The sequence below is a fragment of the Mustela nivalis genome, assembly GCF_964662115.1.
Source record: "Mustela nivalis genome assembly, chromosome: 5".
Classification (NCBI taxonomy): Eukaryota; Metazoa; Chordata; class Mammalia; order Carnivora; family Mustelidae; genus Mustela; species Mustela nivalis.
The window spans coordinates 101,328,435-101,347,004 of NC_139024.1; the positions used below are offsets into that span (position 1 = coordinate 101,328,435).

Below are 18,570 nucleotides of genomic sequence, written 5' to 3' on the forward strand. Positions count from 1 at the left end.
ACTCAAGCTTTGAAACAAGATGACCGAGGAATCTTATGTTTAAAAATTAAAGAGACTCCTTCTGTGTAGCATTACATCAAAGGGAAGAGGTTTCTCTCACAACCAATTTCTTGGTAACCATCATTCAGGTCAGTTAACAGACATGGGTGACCAGATAGCTATCACTTTAAGGTATGTATCTAACAGAAATGCCATTAAAGGAAGGTAATTAAAAAGATGATGGCAGGTCTTTGCAATATTCTGAGCTTAACAGAAAGAAGATAAACTTTATTTTGCATTTTTATTTTATTTTATTTTTTTAAGATTTTTATTTATTTATTTGACAGAGAGAGATCACAAGTAGGCAGAGAGGGAGGCAGAGAGAGAGGGAGAGAGGAGGAAGCAGGCTCCCTGCAGAGCAGAGAGCCCAATGTAGGGCTCGATCCCAGGACCCTGGGATCCTGACCTGAGCTGAAGGCAGAGACTTTAACCCACTGAGCCACCCAGGCACCCCTATTTTGCATTTTTAAACATATGTTCTAGAATCAGGGGTTTGAGGTGCCTGGGTGGCTCAGTCGGTTGAGTTTATGGCTCTTGATCTGGGCTCAGGTCTTGATCTCAGGGTCGAGTTTAATCCCTATATTGGGCTCCAAGCAGAGCCCACTGAAGAAAAAAAGAATCAGGTGATCATTTTTCCTTAATATTTTCCCACAAACATAATGTAGTTTTGGCATTGAACGTTCTACATCTAGGTTGGGAACAGTTTTCTATCTAGCAGTGGGCTTCTCTCTAAAGCCCATCCTTGATCTTAAGACATAAGCACCACATACCAGAGATAAGAGGCAGCTAAACATACGCCAAGATCACTGATTCTTGGCGCAAAAGATGGACCCCTCCATCCAGTTGGAGCCATAATTTAGCTTAATCCAAACAATGTTTACATATTATCCTCTAAAGCTAAGGATTTCCTTCCAAAGCTGAGCACAAACCAATGGTGCATTTTGAACATACATCACAATGTGAAAGAACCACATTTCTTACTTCTTGTTGCTTTCCAATTGTCATTTTAAACCCACCAGTCTATCTCTACTCTTTCCCTACACTTAGCTCTCTGGCAAGTAATGTTTGTATAAACGTTTGTATAACGTTTGTTATACAAATGTTTGTATAAATGAATTCTATTTTTGTAATATGTGCTTTATTTCACCTTGATGTTGGCAAGAGAAGCAGGATGGGTAGAATATTTTTTAGTTTCTTTTTTTTTTTAAGTTACTAAAACACTCAAATTAGGAACAGATAAGCAAGAGACTGATGAATAAGATGTGGGGGAGGACACCAAAAAATAACTCTGAACAATAACTGCTCACACAAGTAGCACGGTATAGTAGAGAGACAATAGATAGGCTTTGGGTTCAAGAAGAACTGGCTCCTAAACATGGATTCCTCTACTTATTAACTAGGGGACTTTGAGCATGTAATTCTCAGAGCCTCAGTTTCACCAAATTCCTTACCAGCAGTTTGGGATAACTGCCCTTTCATTCCTTCCTTACTTCCTTCCTCACTCTCTTTCTTTGTTTCTCTCTTTCTTTTTGAGAGAGCGGGAGAGAGAATGCACAGAGGGCGGTTGGGGGGTGGGGTGGAGGGAGAGGAAGAAAATCTTAAAATCTTAAGCAGACTCCATGCTGAGTGGGGGAGCCATCACAGGGCTTGATCTAGATTGTTTCTGGGTTGTTTAACAATGACTGAAAGGCAAGTTGGCTCATGCCTGCTGCGAAAAGCTCTAAATAGTGTTGCATCCTTATATATAACATCCCTTGGATAAACTTTAGTTCAAAGTCCACAAAACAGTGCCTCCTCATGAGGTGTTTTGTGCACTTCGTTTTTCTAGAGAATGCTATGAAGCCAGTCCTTGACTACAAAAGTGATCTTACTGACACCAACCAAAATGTCAAACCACACTGAGATGTGTGTACAAAGGAGGGAAGGACCATAAAAATATGTTTTATTTGTTGCCAAACTTTCCCCCCTGCTTCACAAAAGAGTATAGGTCTTTCACAATTCATGCACTGCAAATGTGAGTTCCCTTGGAAAAAAATTTGAATGAGACACTAACTCTGACCAGCTTGTTAATTCCTTGAAGCTCCCAGACCAGAAAGAAGCATTTAGGGGCCAGAGACCAGTGTATGTTCGCAGCCATGAAAATTAGGAGTTCTCTAGTAAAATTCTAATGTTTCCATATAACAGCAACCTAGAGCCTCCAGTGTTAGAAAGGAAAGGGAGTGAAAAAGAAGGATATTGAGGCAGGGCTACATTTAACCAAGAAGGAGTGAGGTAGGTGCTAATGAACTCCCAGCCTGGAGTCACTACCTCATCAGCCCTCTCGTCCTATTTAAAACATGTTTATTCATTAACTTCCTTTAACCTCTCTTGTACCTATTAGGGAAACATCAGTGCTCTTCGTGCTCTTTTTGTTGTGGTTGCAAATGTCAGACAACACTCTGGCAGCCTGGAGTGGACAATCTTTGCTTGGATGTCTTTGTTGTTTGTTTCCCAATGTTACAAGTAGCTTTTTAGTAAAGTGAAGTTTTGAAGAAACATTCCTCCTCCAATCTAGAAAATGCTGAACCAGCGACTGGATTTTGATGTGTCATACTCTTCATGTGTGATTAAAAAGGATGTTGAGGGCGCTTGGGTGGCTCAGTGGGTTAAAGCCTCTGCCTTCGGCTCAGGTCATGATCCCTGGGATCCTGGGATCAAGCCCCGCATTGGGCTTTCTGCTCAGCAGGGAGCCTGCTTCCTCCTCTCTCTCTGCCTGCTTCTCTGCCTACTTGTGATCTTCATCTGTCAAATAAATAATAAAATCTTTTTAAAAATTATTTAAAAAAAGGATTTTGAGACTTTTAAAGATTTTTAAAACACTTTCTTCATTACATAAAGAAACTAAGGGATTAGGATACAACTATTATGATGTAGTATAGTGGTAGGCAGCCTTCAGAGATGGCCTTCAGTGACCCCTGTCTCTTGGTAGTCACACCCTTGAGTATGGGTTAGACCTAGTGATTGGCTTCTCATAAAAAATGGCAAAAGTGATAGAATGTCATTTCTGTGTTTAGGTTAGGAAGACTATGACTTCATCTTGTTGGACTCTACTGTCATGTTGGAGGTGCCCATGTGGTAAGGAACTAAGAGCCTTAGTCCCAAGCCCATGAGGGATGGAATCTTGACAACCAACCAACCAACCAACCAACCCACCAATGAGTGAAATTGAAAGTGGATCATGTCCCAGATGAACTGTAACACAGATGACTGAGGGCCCAGTGGGAACCCTGATTGCAGCCTTGTAAGAGATCTGAAGCAGAGGACCCAGCTAAGGCTTGCCCAGATTCTTGAACACAGAAATTCTGAGATAAGGTATTTGAAATCACCAAGATTTAGGGCAATTGTTGTCCAGAAATGGTAAGCAATGCAAGTGTCACCTTATTTCTGGTTTTAAAGACTAAAATAACTACAGATAAAAAATATACAGTGTCTCTGGCCTTTTTCAGTTTAAATACGTAACTGGGGATACCAACAAGGAAGTACATACAATATGACTTTGAAAAATTTTAAAAAAGCAACAATCACCCACAAAATTTATCAGTGATTTATTCTGAGTACTGGGGTGATGAGTGATGCTATTTTCCTCTTTGTACTTTTATGCATTTACTGAAGTTTCTACAGTTAATGAGTGTAATTTTATAATAGAAATTGATGATGAAATGTATCACTGAATGTTAAGAATCCCACTTACAAAATGCAGTCAGTATACTTCGAAGGAACATACTAAATAAATGTGCTTCACTGAATTAACTACCTTTTGTCAAACATGTTTTGACAAAAGCAAAGGGTTCTGACACTGATATATTAAACTAACATATAAGAGGTACATTTTTAGCGGTGCCTGCGTGGCTCAGTCAGTTAAGCATCTGCCTTTGGCTAGAGTCATGATCTCAAGGTCCTGGGACCAGCCTGCATTGGGCTCGCTGCTCAGCACAGAGTCTGCTTGAGGTTCTCTCTTTCCGCCTTCCTCTGCCCCTCCCTATCCCTGCTCATGCTCTCTCTCTCTCTCAAATAAATAAAATCTTTAAAAATAAGTAAAAGAAAAGATACATTCTCAGGGGTACCTAGGTGGCTCAGTTGGTTAAGCATCTGACTATTGGTTTTAGCTTAGGTCATGATCGTAGGGTTGTGAGATCCAGCCCTGCACAGGGCTCAGGGAGGCGTCTGCTCAGGACAAGATTCTCTCCCCCTCCCCTTCTGCCCCTTTCTATGCTCACTCTCTCTCTCTAAAATAAATAAATAAATCTAAGAAACATTTTCAAGGTAGTGTGAAAGTAAGAGTGAGCAAAAGAACATATGCATGAAAGTATGAACATAATTTGAAATACATCTGAGTGATAGAATCAGGATAAATGCCTTAGACCACCTTGTAAAGCCCTATAGCCAAACTAGGCAAAAAAGAAACAGGAAATCTGAATGCATGTCATTCCTTACATATCTTTATTAGGTATTTTTTGGTTAGGTCACATGATTGAGTTTCCACACCTGAAATTAATTTTTGAATAACACTTGATTTGAAATACCACACCATGACATGGTCAAAGAAGAGTTCCAACATCTACCCACATACATTGTCAATGGACTTAAGCAAATGCAGAATATTTAGGTTTAATTCAAGTAAGTCACTTAGGATATTTATTTGGTATCAAGAGGAATTAGGACTCTGGTAGCTAAGAGATGAGTCAACTTTATACAGGAACTCATTACGCATCTTGTAATGGTTGGAGGGAAAAGAGATGTTAAATATCAGCTGTCTCAAATCAGACCATCTTACTCAGCAAACCAATTTTAAAAGGTTGCTACTTTTTTGGAACCAGATAATTTGATGAGACATGAAACAATGGAAAATTAGCCTAGTTATGGAACATAAGGCATTTCCAACACTCCAGTTATCTTAAGATGAAGTTTACTGCTCTGGAAAGTCCAGATGTGGTATGGCTTCCTGAGAGAGGTCATGATCATGTGTTCTTTATGAAGGTACCATCTTGAGAAAAGAATGTGTAGACCCTGACATAATGGTGACGTGTAGTGGAGTAACTATTGGTCTCAGCATAAAAATATATTTTTTAAAGATTTTATTTATTTATTTGACAGACAGAGATCAAAAGTTGGCAGAGAGACAGGCAGAGAGAGGGGGGTAGGGGGAAGCAGGCTCCCCACTGAGCAGAGAGCCTGATGCGGGGCTCAACCTCAGGACCCCGAGATCACGACCTAAGCCAAAGGCAGAGGACTCAACCCACTGAGCCACCCAGGCGCCCCTCAGCATAAAATGATTTATCTACTCTGTCACTTTTCAGCTGTGTAAGCTTGGACAACCACCCCTCTAGTTACACTCAAATTCTTTACTAAATGCAAATAATACTTACCTACTATTTCAGCAACTGTTTGGGAACCTCGATAGCATATATATACTTGTGTGAAGAGCTTTATAAACCCAAATTGACATACAAATGTTAAAACTAAAACATCAATATGGACATAATCAAGTACTTAAAGGAGCAAAAGTTTTCCCAGGAGAAACAACTCCAAATTAATCCATCACCAGACACTGTAGAGTTTAGATCTGAAAACATTGCTTCAAACCTGTTCTATTTCTCTGAATTCCCTGGTTAATTCCCACATAGGTATACTGGGACTAATTTGTTGACCAGAACACATTTCCACAATTGCTTATTTTTGAAACAAACCTTTTTTATGCTACTAATTAAAAACATAGCCATGTTCTGTGTTTCTACCATCATTGGTCCCCCTTTCAAAAATGTAGTCTTTACGGCAACCCATTTTTAACTCTTTCCCACAGCCAGATCTATTAAGTGTATATCAACATACTGTACTCCTGAGGCCAGAGACTTCTGCCTTCTTGACAAGTGAGAGCTACACACACACACACACACACACACACACACACACACACACACCCAAGCCTACTTGGGACTTCGATGCACAGCCTACCCGAGCTGAAATGCAGCAGCTTCGAATCTTCCATCTGTTCCTTGAATCTAGGAGGTGACTATTATTGCTTTCTCCATGCAGATTCTTCTATAAACAGCAATAAAAATCAATGAAGACATAGGACAGCTGAGAGTTATTAACAAAATACTGAGGCCACCAAAATTTACATTCTTGCAACCCTTAGACAATGTCCCAAATATAAGTCCTTCTCGGTCATACATCTGCTCCTATGTTTTCACACTGTTCTTGCCTTCTACTGCCTTGATCCAAACACCACTCATAGTGTGCCTTCCTCCGAAACCCTTTCTTCTGGGGAGCCTAAAACCCAATTCTGAAGTTAAAAAACAAAAACAAAAACAAAAAACAAAAAACAATCTTTTGTCCTCTGCTTCCTTCCAGTGCTCTAACCCTTTTGCTCTTCCTGTTGAACTTGACTGGATGAAGCCCAGATGTAGATCAATTAACTTTCTGTCTCCTCTGTTCCTACAGTAGGTCACATCCCACAGATCAGGGTAACTATAAACCCATGCATGGTCTCAGATATTTCAAGCCTTCTTTGCTCAACTCCAAAATCTTAACCTATAAATTTTTCCTTAAGGGAGGACACTGTATCTTCTAATCTGTTGAGAGAAGTCAGTGCAGAGTAATGCCCTTAACATCTCTTATCCCATCTCAATCATTCTTTCTTCACCTGTGGCTTTGGGAATATTGATATATTCCCCCAACTCTGAATTTTTGGAGAATAGCTAACCGGGGCTATAATTACACATAACCACTAGCAAAGGAGTGCAACCTTGCATAACTAGGAGCTGACGGGAAAGGAACTTCATAGCATACTTCTACCTTGCTGAAAAGATGGCTGAGAAGTGGCAGAAGAAAACAGTAGAGAACAGTGATCTCTAAAGTAGGATACATGCAAGGTGATCACATAGGATATGGGAAAATAAGATGTCTACTTGTAATTACATTTTGTCTAAAAGAGGAGGAGGAAATCAACCTTCCTGAACATTTACTACAGACTGACAGTTGTGCCTGCCTTCCCGTCCGTCACTCAGTGTCCTCTGGTGATCTGTGTCTGAGGTGACATGAGGGCAGGGCAGGAGTCCCAACAGCTCCCAGACTCCTCAGTTTGCTTTCAGCGTGTAGAGTGGACGGCAGTTTACCTATGCCAAGCTGGGTGAATTTACAGAGTTTATCTCTTTTCTACAAAATGTGGCTTACGTGGATCCCTGCAAAGAAACCATGAGTTTAAGATACTTAAGATGCAATAAGCAAACAAGGAAGTGGCAGGGATGGCGCTTCTGGAACAAGCCCTTTCATCGGCCACATCATGAGATGCGTTCAGGAGGCTCTCCTCAGACTTGACAAAAATTTGGCCAAAAAAGGTGTCAAGTCATTTAAAATACATATCTATACCCACATCGATGTTGTAAAGATCTCACTCTAACATTGTATGGAGCCTTGAGAAATTAGCTAATGGTAAAATACATGCAAATAAAAGACATAAGAAGAAATTAATAGGTCATACATTGGATAGGTTTGCTCAACAAATTCTTATTGATGGAAATATGCCCCAGAAGAGGTCTGGGGACCCCTGGCATAGAAGTTAGACTGTAAGGTCGTGGGAATTAAATATCCTAGCCTTTGCCCTAGGGTAAAAGCAGTTATACTTTAAGATTAGTAGCATTCTAAGAGAATGGTTTGTTTTTGAGGGTAATTTTTAATTAACATATAATGTATTATTAACCCCAGGGATACAGGTCTGTGAATCGCCAGGTTTACACACTTCACAGCACTCACCGTAGCACATACCCTCCCCAATGTCCATAACCCCACCCCCCTCTCCCTTCTACACTCCCCCCAGCAATCCTCAATTTGTTTTGTGAGATTAAGAGTCTCTTATGTTTTGTCTCCCTCCCTCCCATCTTTTTGAGGATAATTTTTGAAAGCTTCTTAATCTCCATTTTATTCTTATATCCTATGCAATCTTTAATTGCAAACAATGGAGTATAATAGTAGTATGGGTAAACTAAGACAAAATTCCTTGCAACCTATTTTGCTTTGCATATATTCTTAGCACATTCGAGGTAGAAGGATGGAAAGGTCCCTGTTTTTGTTGTTCTTCACCCTAACTAGCTATTCAGTATTACCAGAGACTCTGAAATTATATAAAATCAACCAAAGTTGTTCAATTCAGTAAGGTCAGTCAGACTTCAGTCATATGAACTGTCGCACCAACAAGTCACTCATGACACCATTCTCTTTCCAGTAGATTTTGGTGACCATTAAGTCAATCCCTAACACAACTGCAGGGAACTTATTAAAGTACTGAAAGATAAAGTATCTATCCTTGCCTCCTTTGTGGGACCCCAAAGGTAAGTTCATGGCCGAGTGGCAGTGTTGTCAGACACACACGTGGCAGCCTGGGCACTACGGCATGTACTGTTGGGTGGTTATCGGGTCACACATTTGGCAATAAAGCACACACATTTCAAAACGCCTTGTCAAAAAAAAAGTTAAATCACCATACGCATTAGTTTCCCTTCTTGCAAACATTAAAAAAAAATTTTTTTTCTAAGATTTTATTTATTTATTTGACAGACAGAGATCACAAGTAGGCAGAGAGGCAGGCAGAGAGAGAAGAGGAAGCAGGCTCCCTGCTGAGCAGAAAGCCTGATGCGGGGCTCGATCCCAGGACCCAGGGATCATGACCTGAGCTGAAGGCAGAGGCTTTAACCCACTGAGCCACCCAGACACCCCCTAAAACAAGTCTTAAAGTGATTTAAAAAAAAAAAAAACAGGGGGAACAAGATTCTTTCCCAGGTTCTTGTCCTTGGGAGGACAGCACCCCCACCCAGAGCATGTCCCAAGCCCTTCCACCAGAATTCACCATGGAAAGAACCAGATCTGAGATTGCCCAAACCCATCTACTTCTGCACTACCATCAAAGAGGATGTGTATTTCAAAAGACAATAGTAAACGTACATGAAAACTGGTAGTGTTGATTTTTAAGACAAAATATCTACTCCATAAAACTCTAATGTTTAAGAACTATGAATTTAACACCTCGGTGTTCTACTTTAGCAACCAAAACCTAAGTCTGTAAATGCTTCAATGTTAAAAATCAAAATGCCAAAGACAACCAATCACAAACAGCCAACTAGGCCTTAAGCTTAGCCAATCAATCACTCCCTTCTGTTGCTTCTGCTTACTCTTGTCTCTTCCCCTGAGCTCCTCCTGTCCATGCAGGGCACCCAGACACTTTCCGGTTTGGTGCTGCCTGGTTCTAATAGATTTTGCTCACATAAACTCCTAAAAATGTTAATAAAATTCCTTAGTTTTATCTTTTAACAGAAACAAGTTTTAAGATTTTTGGAGTTGAGATTCATTTCAATATTGTTTTTTAAAGAAAAAGAAGGAAAGGAAAAGGTAGGAGTGTAGGGGGTGGGAAGAGGTGTGTGTGCCACATTCCCTGAAACTTCTTGGAGGACTCTTTAGAAGTCAGCCTGAGGCTCAAGGACTAGTTCGGAGGGAAACAAGTTATCAGGCATCAAGTCTGAAAAGCTCCCCGTGAGGGCAACTGCTGATAATTGGGAGCAGTTCCTTAGGAATTCTCTGAAATATCATAAACCACTTATCTTTCTTCAAAGGCTTACTTAACTACTTGAAAGAAAGAAAGAAAGAAAAGAGAGAGAGAGAGAGAGAGAGAGCAAAATCCCCAGGTCTTTAATGGGGGTGGCTTTCAAATAGGCTGAGATAAAAATCATTCTCTTAAATTTGTCTTTGAAGTGGAAATGTGATCATACAAAAAGCGCCAAAGGAGTAACAACCACTTCAACTGCTTTCTCAGGTGACACATTTATAATCAAATGCATGAATTATAACGTGATCTATTAGGTTAGAATTACCCCTTCTATCAATGGCTCCCACCTGAGATCCATGCTGTGAGAAAAAAGGAACCTTCTCAGAAAAAAGGACCATCACTTAAAAGTGGCCGCTAATTCCTGTCCATGGAGACTCTGGGCTCTTCACTGCTTGCCTCCATGAAAAAAGGCCAAGCAGGGAAAACACAATACTATCCCCTTGAGCCTGAATACCACTACTGCCATTGGCTAAAATACATTTACAGAGTTATGAGAAAAGTTATGACCTGTTATGCCCCAAATAACGATCTGACATTCTTCTAATTATACATTTTAAAGATTCATTTATTTATTTTAAAGAGAGAGAAGCAGACTCCCCGTTGAGCGCGAAGACCAACACAGGGGCTCCAACCCCGGGGTCCCAAGATCTTGACCTGAGCTGAAACCAATGTCGGCTGCTTAACCCGAATGAACCACTCAGCTCCCACTTCTAGTTATACTTGATGCCATTCCTGTATTTGGGAAAATGCGATCATTTTTTTTTTAAGATTTTATTTATTTGACAACAGAGATCACAAATAGGCAGAGAGGCAGGCAGAGAGAGAGGAGGAAGCAGAGAGCCCGATGGGGGACTCGGTTCCAGGACCCTGGGGTCATGACCTGAACTGAAGGCAGAGGCTTTAACCCACTGAGCCACCCAGGCACCCCTGATCATTTGATTTTTTAAATGCACACAGGCCAGAAGAATATCACTAGATTACCTTAATAAGAGCAGTCACCTCCTCACACATTCCCTGGTTTTAGGTCATTTTTTTTAGTGATTTGCTTCTTTATTAATTTATTAACTGTTTCTCCCTTGAATATAAGATGGCAAAGAACCTGCAGCCTCAGGGTAAAATAGTGGCTGGCACATGGTTGGTACTAAAAATATTTTATAGAATATTAAATATTTGTTAATGTCATTCTTAGTACATACTTATTCTATATGATATCCCTGTGTTGTGATGTCCCCCAAACTCAGCCTGTCACGCTATTAGTAAAAATACATCACACATACAACCTTTATTCAAAGCAAACAAACGATAGAAAAAGTTCTTTAAATAATCAGGTATTCCATATGTTCAAGTGAATATGTTTTATTAAATGCATACTAATATCTTTCTATAGTATGTGAGTATACATAATAAATTAAAATGTATATATTTATTAAATATAGATATAATACCAGAACATGATTATTTCAGATGAGAAATCAAAATAAACCTATTTGTAAGTATCTTTTGGTCACTCCAAATTGATATTGCTCATAAAAAAATACACGGATTTTCCCTGGGGAAAAAAATTAATTCCATAGCAATGTAGTTAAGGGACATGTTTTATTTCATAGCTTTCTGCAAGCAAAATTGCTCTGATACAAAATGAGTTCAATGATACAGGTGCTACTGTCCACTCAAGCAAAAGAAAACCTCACATTTCTATGAATGCACTTTATAATTATATTCTTACAGTAAAATAGGTCTAGTATCCAGGATGCCTCTGGCCTCTCGGGAAGCCGAGGCTCGGGATCCGGGCCGGGATCTCGAACGTCCCCAGCGCTGGCCGGAGCCGTGGGACCGAAAAGAACTTCCTGGGCGCGTCGGTCAGATACTGTTTAAACGACTGTGTGTGTGTGTGTGGACGTGCTGTCTGCCCTCCATCTTTTCTTTTACAGTGAAGTCATCTCAAAATGTATGCCGGGTGTGTGTCTTTTGGCTTTTCAGAGTTTCTACAGAAGCAGGAAGATGTCATGAGGTATCCGTGGGCCGCGGCCGCAGTGCACCGGTGGACTTACCTGCGGGGACGCTCACCGGCTCTAGTGTGGGCTCCGCACGACCGTGCGGACGTGCCGGTGCCGCGGGACCGCCTTCCTCCCCCTCACATACCATGTGACTTTGACCCCAGAATAGCTGACAAAACATTTTACAGATAAAATAAAAAGACAAATACACAAATAAGGCCATCTGCAGAATTTTAAACTCACTTCTCGCAATTATTTCACAATAATTTCTACATCATATTTTACATCTTTCAAGCTTAAATAATAAATGCTCAAGGAAGGGCCGTGGTGGAACCAAGTGCACTATCTCTTGGAGGACTTGTCCAATTTGCTGGCAGGTGATTTCCTCTGGGGCGTGGGGATTTTGGAAGGCTTGGCTGTGGCTGGCCGAGAACCTGCTCGGGGGGTAGGCCTGTGTGTCTGGGGCACAGTCTCCACGTCGGAGCACACGGACTGGATTTCTGAAATGTCAAAGTCGGATGCGTCGCTGCCTCGGCGGCTGCTGGCCCTGCTGCCAGCTTTGCTTCCCGCTCGGCTTCCGGGTCGGCTGGGAGTCTTCTTGGGGTCTGAGGAGACAGGATGGACAGGGTTGAACCACACTTTATTAGTATTGGGTCGACGGGCAACACCTTCTTGAAAACAAATGCCACCTTTAATCTCCACAATTTTTCTCGTTGCCTGGTAGGTGCTCAGGAGACCTGGGGATTCATGGCCTTTTTCCATTCCACTAGGGAAGGTAGCCTCACTCTTAGTAGAGATAGGTTCACAAACTAAAGGTATGTTTGGGCTGAGTGACTGAAAACAGGATTCCACTGATTACAAACAAGTATGAGGAAGATCCCTACAATTTAAAATTATGCTTTCCAAAGTTCAGCTCGTGTACCTAGGGCTGAGCAAACACGGAGCAAACCCTTAGGTGTAAGTTTTGCCCGAGGATAAGTGATTCAAAACACAGGCGAATTTAAAAGAGAAGACTTGAAACTTGAAAGACGCTTCCTGCTAGCTGAGCCCACAACCCCAGGGACTGGGTTCACTATTCTGTGAAGAAGTAGAAGCGCCATGGGCGTAAGGTCCAGCATGGTTGGGTTTTTCCAACCACCCAAGAACTGAGACCAGGGCTACTTCTGAGCAGGCAGAAGAGCCCAGACCTTCCAGCGTAGGACATGGGTAGGACATGGCTATGGTGCTTCCCATGTTCACCTTTCTTTGGTACTTTCCAAAAGTGATTTTCCTGTCCCTTAGTCTCATGACTCATTCAACCCCTACCACAGCAGGAGGACTGGACTAAGTGTCATTTCAAAAGAATACAGAATCATCAATTCATTATTTCATCCCCAAGGAAGAAGAGCAGAGGCTCGAGTCTTCCGATCCCACTGAGAGAAGCCCTTAGAGACGGACCTGCGCCACACTCACCAGCAAACTGTGTTCGGACTCTGGCTGCTGCTGTGGTTATCAAGCCACTGTCGTCCCCAGAGTGGAAACCTTTCCCTGATAAATAGCCGGGGAGCCGAAGCTTGCTTCCTTGGATTGGTGTGCCCTGTATTTAATCAGTGAAAGGACATTTCAAGAAATTGCTCCTGCTGTGTGATCTTCCACTAACAGCCTGTTACGGATGGGCGGAAACCCTCTTCGGGAAGGGGAGCGGGAGGGGGAAACCGGTTTTTGATTAAGTGCCACCTGGGGTTCTCACTGCTCACTTTCCTCATTTTTTATTCTCTCCCTGAATTCAAAAGGAATTCATGTTGAAGAGAAAACACAAAAATAGAGGTCCCCAAATGACAGCAAGGGGGAAAAAGAAAAAAAGCGAATTAAACCGTGAGCACATTAGTATCTTCCAGGTTGTCAGCAAATATTACAGAGTTAGGAGAGTCCTGCCAGAAGGTTGGGGAGCGCACAGCAGAGAAAGAGTGAGGGACTCCAAAAAGTTGTGCTTGGATAGTCTGTGGCCTCCAAAGCTTTTAGGTAACCAAGCAGAAAAGAACAGACAGAATTAGGACAATAAGTAAACAAGGCCTAAACAGTCACCATTTAAACAAACTTAGCTGAAAAAAACATGCAGTGACATTTTCTAACTTGGTACCATGCCACTGTATTTACTTCCAAAACTTCTGTGGTCCTTCCACATGAAACATGGAGGTGGTGCTTAGGAAGAACACTTAAAAAATTCTTAAGGAGTTCACAAACAATGCCTAAAGCAATCACAACCATGAGATTTTATTATAAGTCTAAAATCACTGCATTTTTTCCAGATCACTACACCATTCTGAAAAATCTCCTGAAGTTAAAAAAATAAACAGAAATCCCAAGAAATAGAAGGGATGCCATTTTGCCTCAATTAACTTACAGGGAGCTGTTTGGTAGAAAGGAATCTACACTCATTACGTGTGTGTGTCTGTGTGTGTGTGTGTTTTAATCAGTTTTTCCCTTATTAGTTGTGAATGTTTAATAGAGCATATATAAGACCTTTTGATACTTCAGAGTTGCAATTTAATATAAATGTTATATTTGCAATTCATTTACATATGCATTCTAGCATATATTTAAGAATGGAATTTATATGTGATTTGCAGACATATAAAACTTAAGTTTTCAAAATACTGTTCAAACGTATCAGGATAATTAATCTTCACACTTACCTAATCACAACTTTTTTATAAATGGCAAAGATAAAGGCCTGAAAAGGGCTGTGGTTTGCCCAAGATCTGGCAACTGTGATCAAGCTAAATTCCTAACTTTAAAAGAATCTTAACAATCCATGAAAGGAGTGAGGACCCCCAAATTATGACATATATCATTCAAGGTGGCAGAATTCAATGTGAGACCCAAATCATTCTTCTTAGAAAGCCCTGACTGTTCTTATTTTATTGTCATAAACCCTACCTAGTTCTCTTACTGACCCCTCCACAGAAGTATACTATTGTTTTCTCTGTTTGGGTATTCTGTCTATGAGACTACTGGAAATGAAACATAATTATATAGTAGTTAAAGTAACATACTTAAACTCTAATCCGGGAGAGTCTCTTGAACTAACCCAATAGCACAGTCCCAAAATTTAAAACACACATGCCACTTGAGGTCCCTTAAATTGTTCTCAGTTTTCACAGGGGAAGGGAAGGAAAAATAAAATAAGATGGTATCAAAGGGGGAGGCAAACCATGAGAGACTCTTAACTCTAGCTAACAAGCTGAGGGTTGCCGGAGTGGAGATGGTAGGGGATGGGGTGACGGGGTGATGGGCATTAAGGAGGGCATGTGATAGAATGAGCCCTGGGTATTAGATGCAACGGATGAGTCACTGCCCTCTGCCTCTGAAACGAACAATATAGTATATGTTAACTAGATTGAATTTAAATAAAAATTTTAAAAACCTTCTCAGTTTTTGCTACAACAGATCCATCATAAGTGGCAGGCGTCTCCAGATAACACATGATACGGACTCCTTTCACCGGAGGGGAAGGGTGGACATGAGGGGCCAGGGAAGGAGGAAGAGCTGATGAAGGCGTTGTTTCTGCCTCAATTCTACCATCTCCAGCAAGGATTCTCTGCATCATTTCCATCTGAGTTATGAGAGTAATAAAACATTCTCTGCTTACCTCTTATTATTCATCCAAGGATTAAATAATAGATTAGAAAAGCAAAGTTTTTGAAAGGCATAAAGGGCTTTTTAAAGGTACTATAGCATTTTCATAAAAGGATCCTGGCCTTTAACATGAAATCCCCCCTTCATTTCCAGACAAATCATTGAGGGACTTCCCCCCCCCCGCCCCATTATTGTGATTCTAATCAAATATGTGATTATTTGATACCTATATGTATCATTTTACAGAGAACTCTCTTTCAAATCTGTGCGGTGGACTTTCAATTGAATGTAGATGATCTGATAGATGAGCTAGCTTGGGAAATTTTATATGACCTAAATATCTCATCCCCATCAATCAGGCCATGTTAAAAAGCTGAAGCATATTTAAACAGTAAACTTTAAGGTCTAATAAAGATACACACCTATTGAAAATGGCAGAGAACATCTTGCATGCCTCAGCCCCCCAACCATGGTACTGATAACTAAAAGGCTTATGGCTCATACACCCAGTGTTCTCCAACAGAAACAAACATAACCAACATTTGGAAGGATGGTGTTCATAAGAAACACTCAATAAACATTCTTTCAGTGTAAGTGATTTTCTCTTGCAAATGACAGTGCCTCTCACCCTACCTAAAGGGGGATTATTGCATTTCTTGCCCAAATTATGGTTAGAAGCATGAGCATACCAGGGGCTTTAAAAGAAATTTCACTTGGGCCTGAATATAACCTTCTGTGTGTCACTCTCCCAAGGGAGAAAAGTCAAGTATGAGGAAAAGAATAACAACAACAAAAACAACAAAGGAGGCACACAGAGCCTGCAAAGTGGTATCACTATGCTCAGTTGACACCATTCAAAAAGCTATGAATTCTCTGTTCTATGGACCCTTACTCTGAGGTCTTCCAAAAATGCTGAGTGGATACTTGTTTTACAGAAGTCTATAAAAAGACAAGGTATGGTCAGAAGTACGTGTGTTAAGGGAGAGGTAAAGCAATGTTAGTGCGTGACAGTTTCAATGACAGAAGACTGTTAGACTAGGATCTGGGGCCTTACGATACCTCTGCAGATGGCACGGAAAAGTCTGAGCACTCTGCTGGTTTACAAGGAGTTGACATTTTGCTGTTTGTCAACCATGGTTTACCATAATTGCGTGTTAAAGGATGGAGAATCTGTATGGAACAATGGCAAATCAAATGTAAAAGATAGCAGATAAAAACCACAGAAAGAGATACTCATAGCCAAGAGTAACATTTCACAGTAAGAATGATAATAATTAAAAATAAATGGAAAGATCTGATGGCAAATCATATACGCCAAACAAATAAATAAATAAATAAATAAAGCTTTATTTAAAAGGGGAAAAAAAAAAACACTCTGAAAGGTAACTAAAGCTCCTAAGCAGATAGTCTCCTTATGGGCCACAAGGCAAACGTGTGTGTCTATGTGCATATACATCTATATATACACATAGACACAACACATATTTAATCCTTCATCTGTCATATTTGAGAAGGGATACACAGGGAGAAGACTGGCCCCACAAATTCTTGGGTCCTCAAACACTCCAAAGCACCCTCGAGACAGTGATCACACAGGAGAAGGACAACACTTCCTATCTGAGTCCTACCTTGGGTGTGCTGGCGGCGGGGACCTGTGGTGAGGCTGCCTGGCCAGCCTGACTGGATACAGAAGTCGATCGGTTGGGTGACGCTCCTCGTGATGAAGGCCGTGATCTTCGGCCCCGGGGCCGGAAGGCAGCCATACCCTGACTGGCACCATCTGCTAAAATGAACTTCTCCCGGAGCTCCATGTTTGTCCTTCCTTTAGCTGGGTTATGTGACACACACAGCAAGGCATGCAAACAGAAGAGGAGGGGACAAAAAGAGGCGCTCAATCACTTACAGGAAGAACAACAGCTTGGCACCACAGACCATGTTGAGGAGTTCAAGAACAGCTTTTTGCCATGCCAACTCCAACGCAGCATAACAAAAAGTTAAATGCATTCCTTTACAATGCATTCCTTTTGGATACAAGTAAGTTTGGGAAAGAAAAAAAAAAGTGTGTTTATTCTAACACTAGACACCAGCAAGAATAACCACTATTAAAGAAAGAGTCAGCATGAAAATGGAAAGCTCATGCTAAAATATTGTTAATCCACCAGCTACTGATGCCCACATGGTTCGTCACCCCTCCCCCACACTGAGAAGACAAGCCAGTAAGGCAGGGACTGTGGCTTTTGCATGTACTACTGAGGTAAGGAGAATGCCAGTATTTTAACACTGGAATTAACCAAACAACAGGATTACACAGAATGAGAGATGGCTCGTTAATCATGAGGACAACAGATAAACTCTCAGGTTTTTCACTTAAATGAGGCAACCGGTATTCTTATTTTATGCCTTGGAAAACTCGGTTTAACCGACATGCAGTAACAAACATCAGACCCAAGGATATGAGGTAATCAGTGATGCAACACTCATACAAACACATATGCACATGGAGAACACTGCACAAGAACCTGATGAGCAACGTGTTAGCATGTGTCCGATCACTTAGAGAGCACCTATGTTCGTGGCACACCGGCAGTGTGCCAACAGTTCTGCATTTAAATTTGGAAGCACCAGCTCAGTTGGATATGAGTTAAGCCATACGCGATGGATGAAGCGTGTTATCTTAAAACAAATGATTAAAGCAAGAATGTAAAAGTAGGAAAGAGAAAAGGCAAGAGGGGAGAGGCAAAGACGGGGGTTGCCAACCTATAGTAGGCTGAGTAGTAGTAATTGAAGAGTTTGATTCCGAACGTAACATTTTACTCCCATGATGATGAACTAGAAAAAATGACACAGGATACCAATCACATTAAAGAATACTGTTAGCAAGAGAAGAAACAAAGTACAGTAGTTGAATATGCAAAGGGGTGCTCAGATCCGGCTTTTAGCACACATTTTAGAAGGAAAGTTGCATCAGGGAAAGAAGCATTCAAAGATTTGACTCAGTAAGAAAAACGTATTTGGAAGACTTGGCCACAGTCACACTAACTTTCCTAAGCAGCAAGTCAACAAGGATACTACATATTCTATTTGCTTTGTCTCTTAGTGGAACTACAGCACTGGAGGCTGCGGTATTTCCAAAATATTAAAAGAGGGAGTCATGGCGATTATACCCTTTGGCGGGTGTATCTTTGACCTGCAGAGAGCAGAGCTACTGAGTAGGGTCGTAGGATGATCCCAGGTGTCCTTAGCAGAGCGGCCTGCAGACCCACAGAAACTCACTCTGATGTA

General features: G+C 41.1%; 1 protein-coding gene across 16 annotated transcripts in view; it reads right to left on the reverse strand.

The window, feature by feature from the left end:
• Window positions 1-11,013: 11,013 nt before the first annotated feature.
• Window positions 11,014-18,570, reverse strand: part of DST (dystonin) — a 469,472-nt gene continuing 461,915 nt past the window's right edge. For 7 of the 16 annotated variants that reach the window (XM_082731256.1, XM_082731253.1, XM_082731245.1 and 4 more), the window contains 5 exons: window positions 18,046-18,117; window positions 16,917-17,116; window positions 16,348-16,458; window positions 13,123-13,246; window positions 11,014-12,275 (listed from right to left, as the gene is read on the reverse strand). In XM_082731256.1, the coding sequence (XP_082587382.1) occupies window positions 12,013-12,275; window positions 13,123-13,246; window positions 16,348-16,458; window positions 16,917-17,116; window positions 18,046-18,117 (770 nt within the window). In that variant the 3' untranslated portion in view covers window positions 11,014-12,012. The remainder of the gene's footprint in view (window positions 12,276-13,122; window positions 13,247-16,347; window positions 16,459-16,916; window positions 17,117-18,045; window positions 18,118-18,570) is intronic. The other 9 variants (XM_082731255.1, XM_082731254.1, XM_082731248.1 and 6 more) reach the window with 3 other exon arrangements.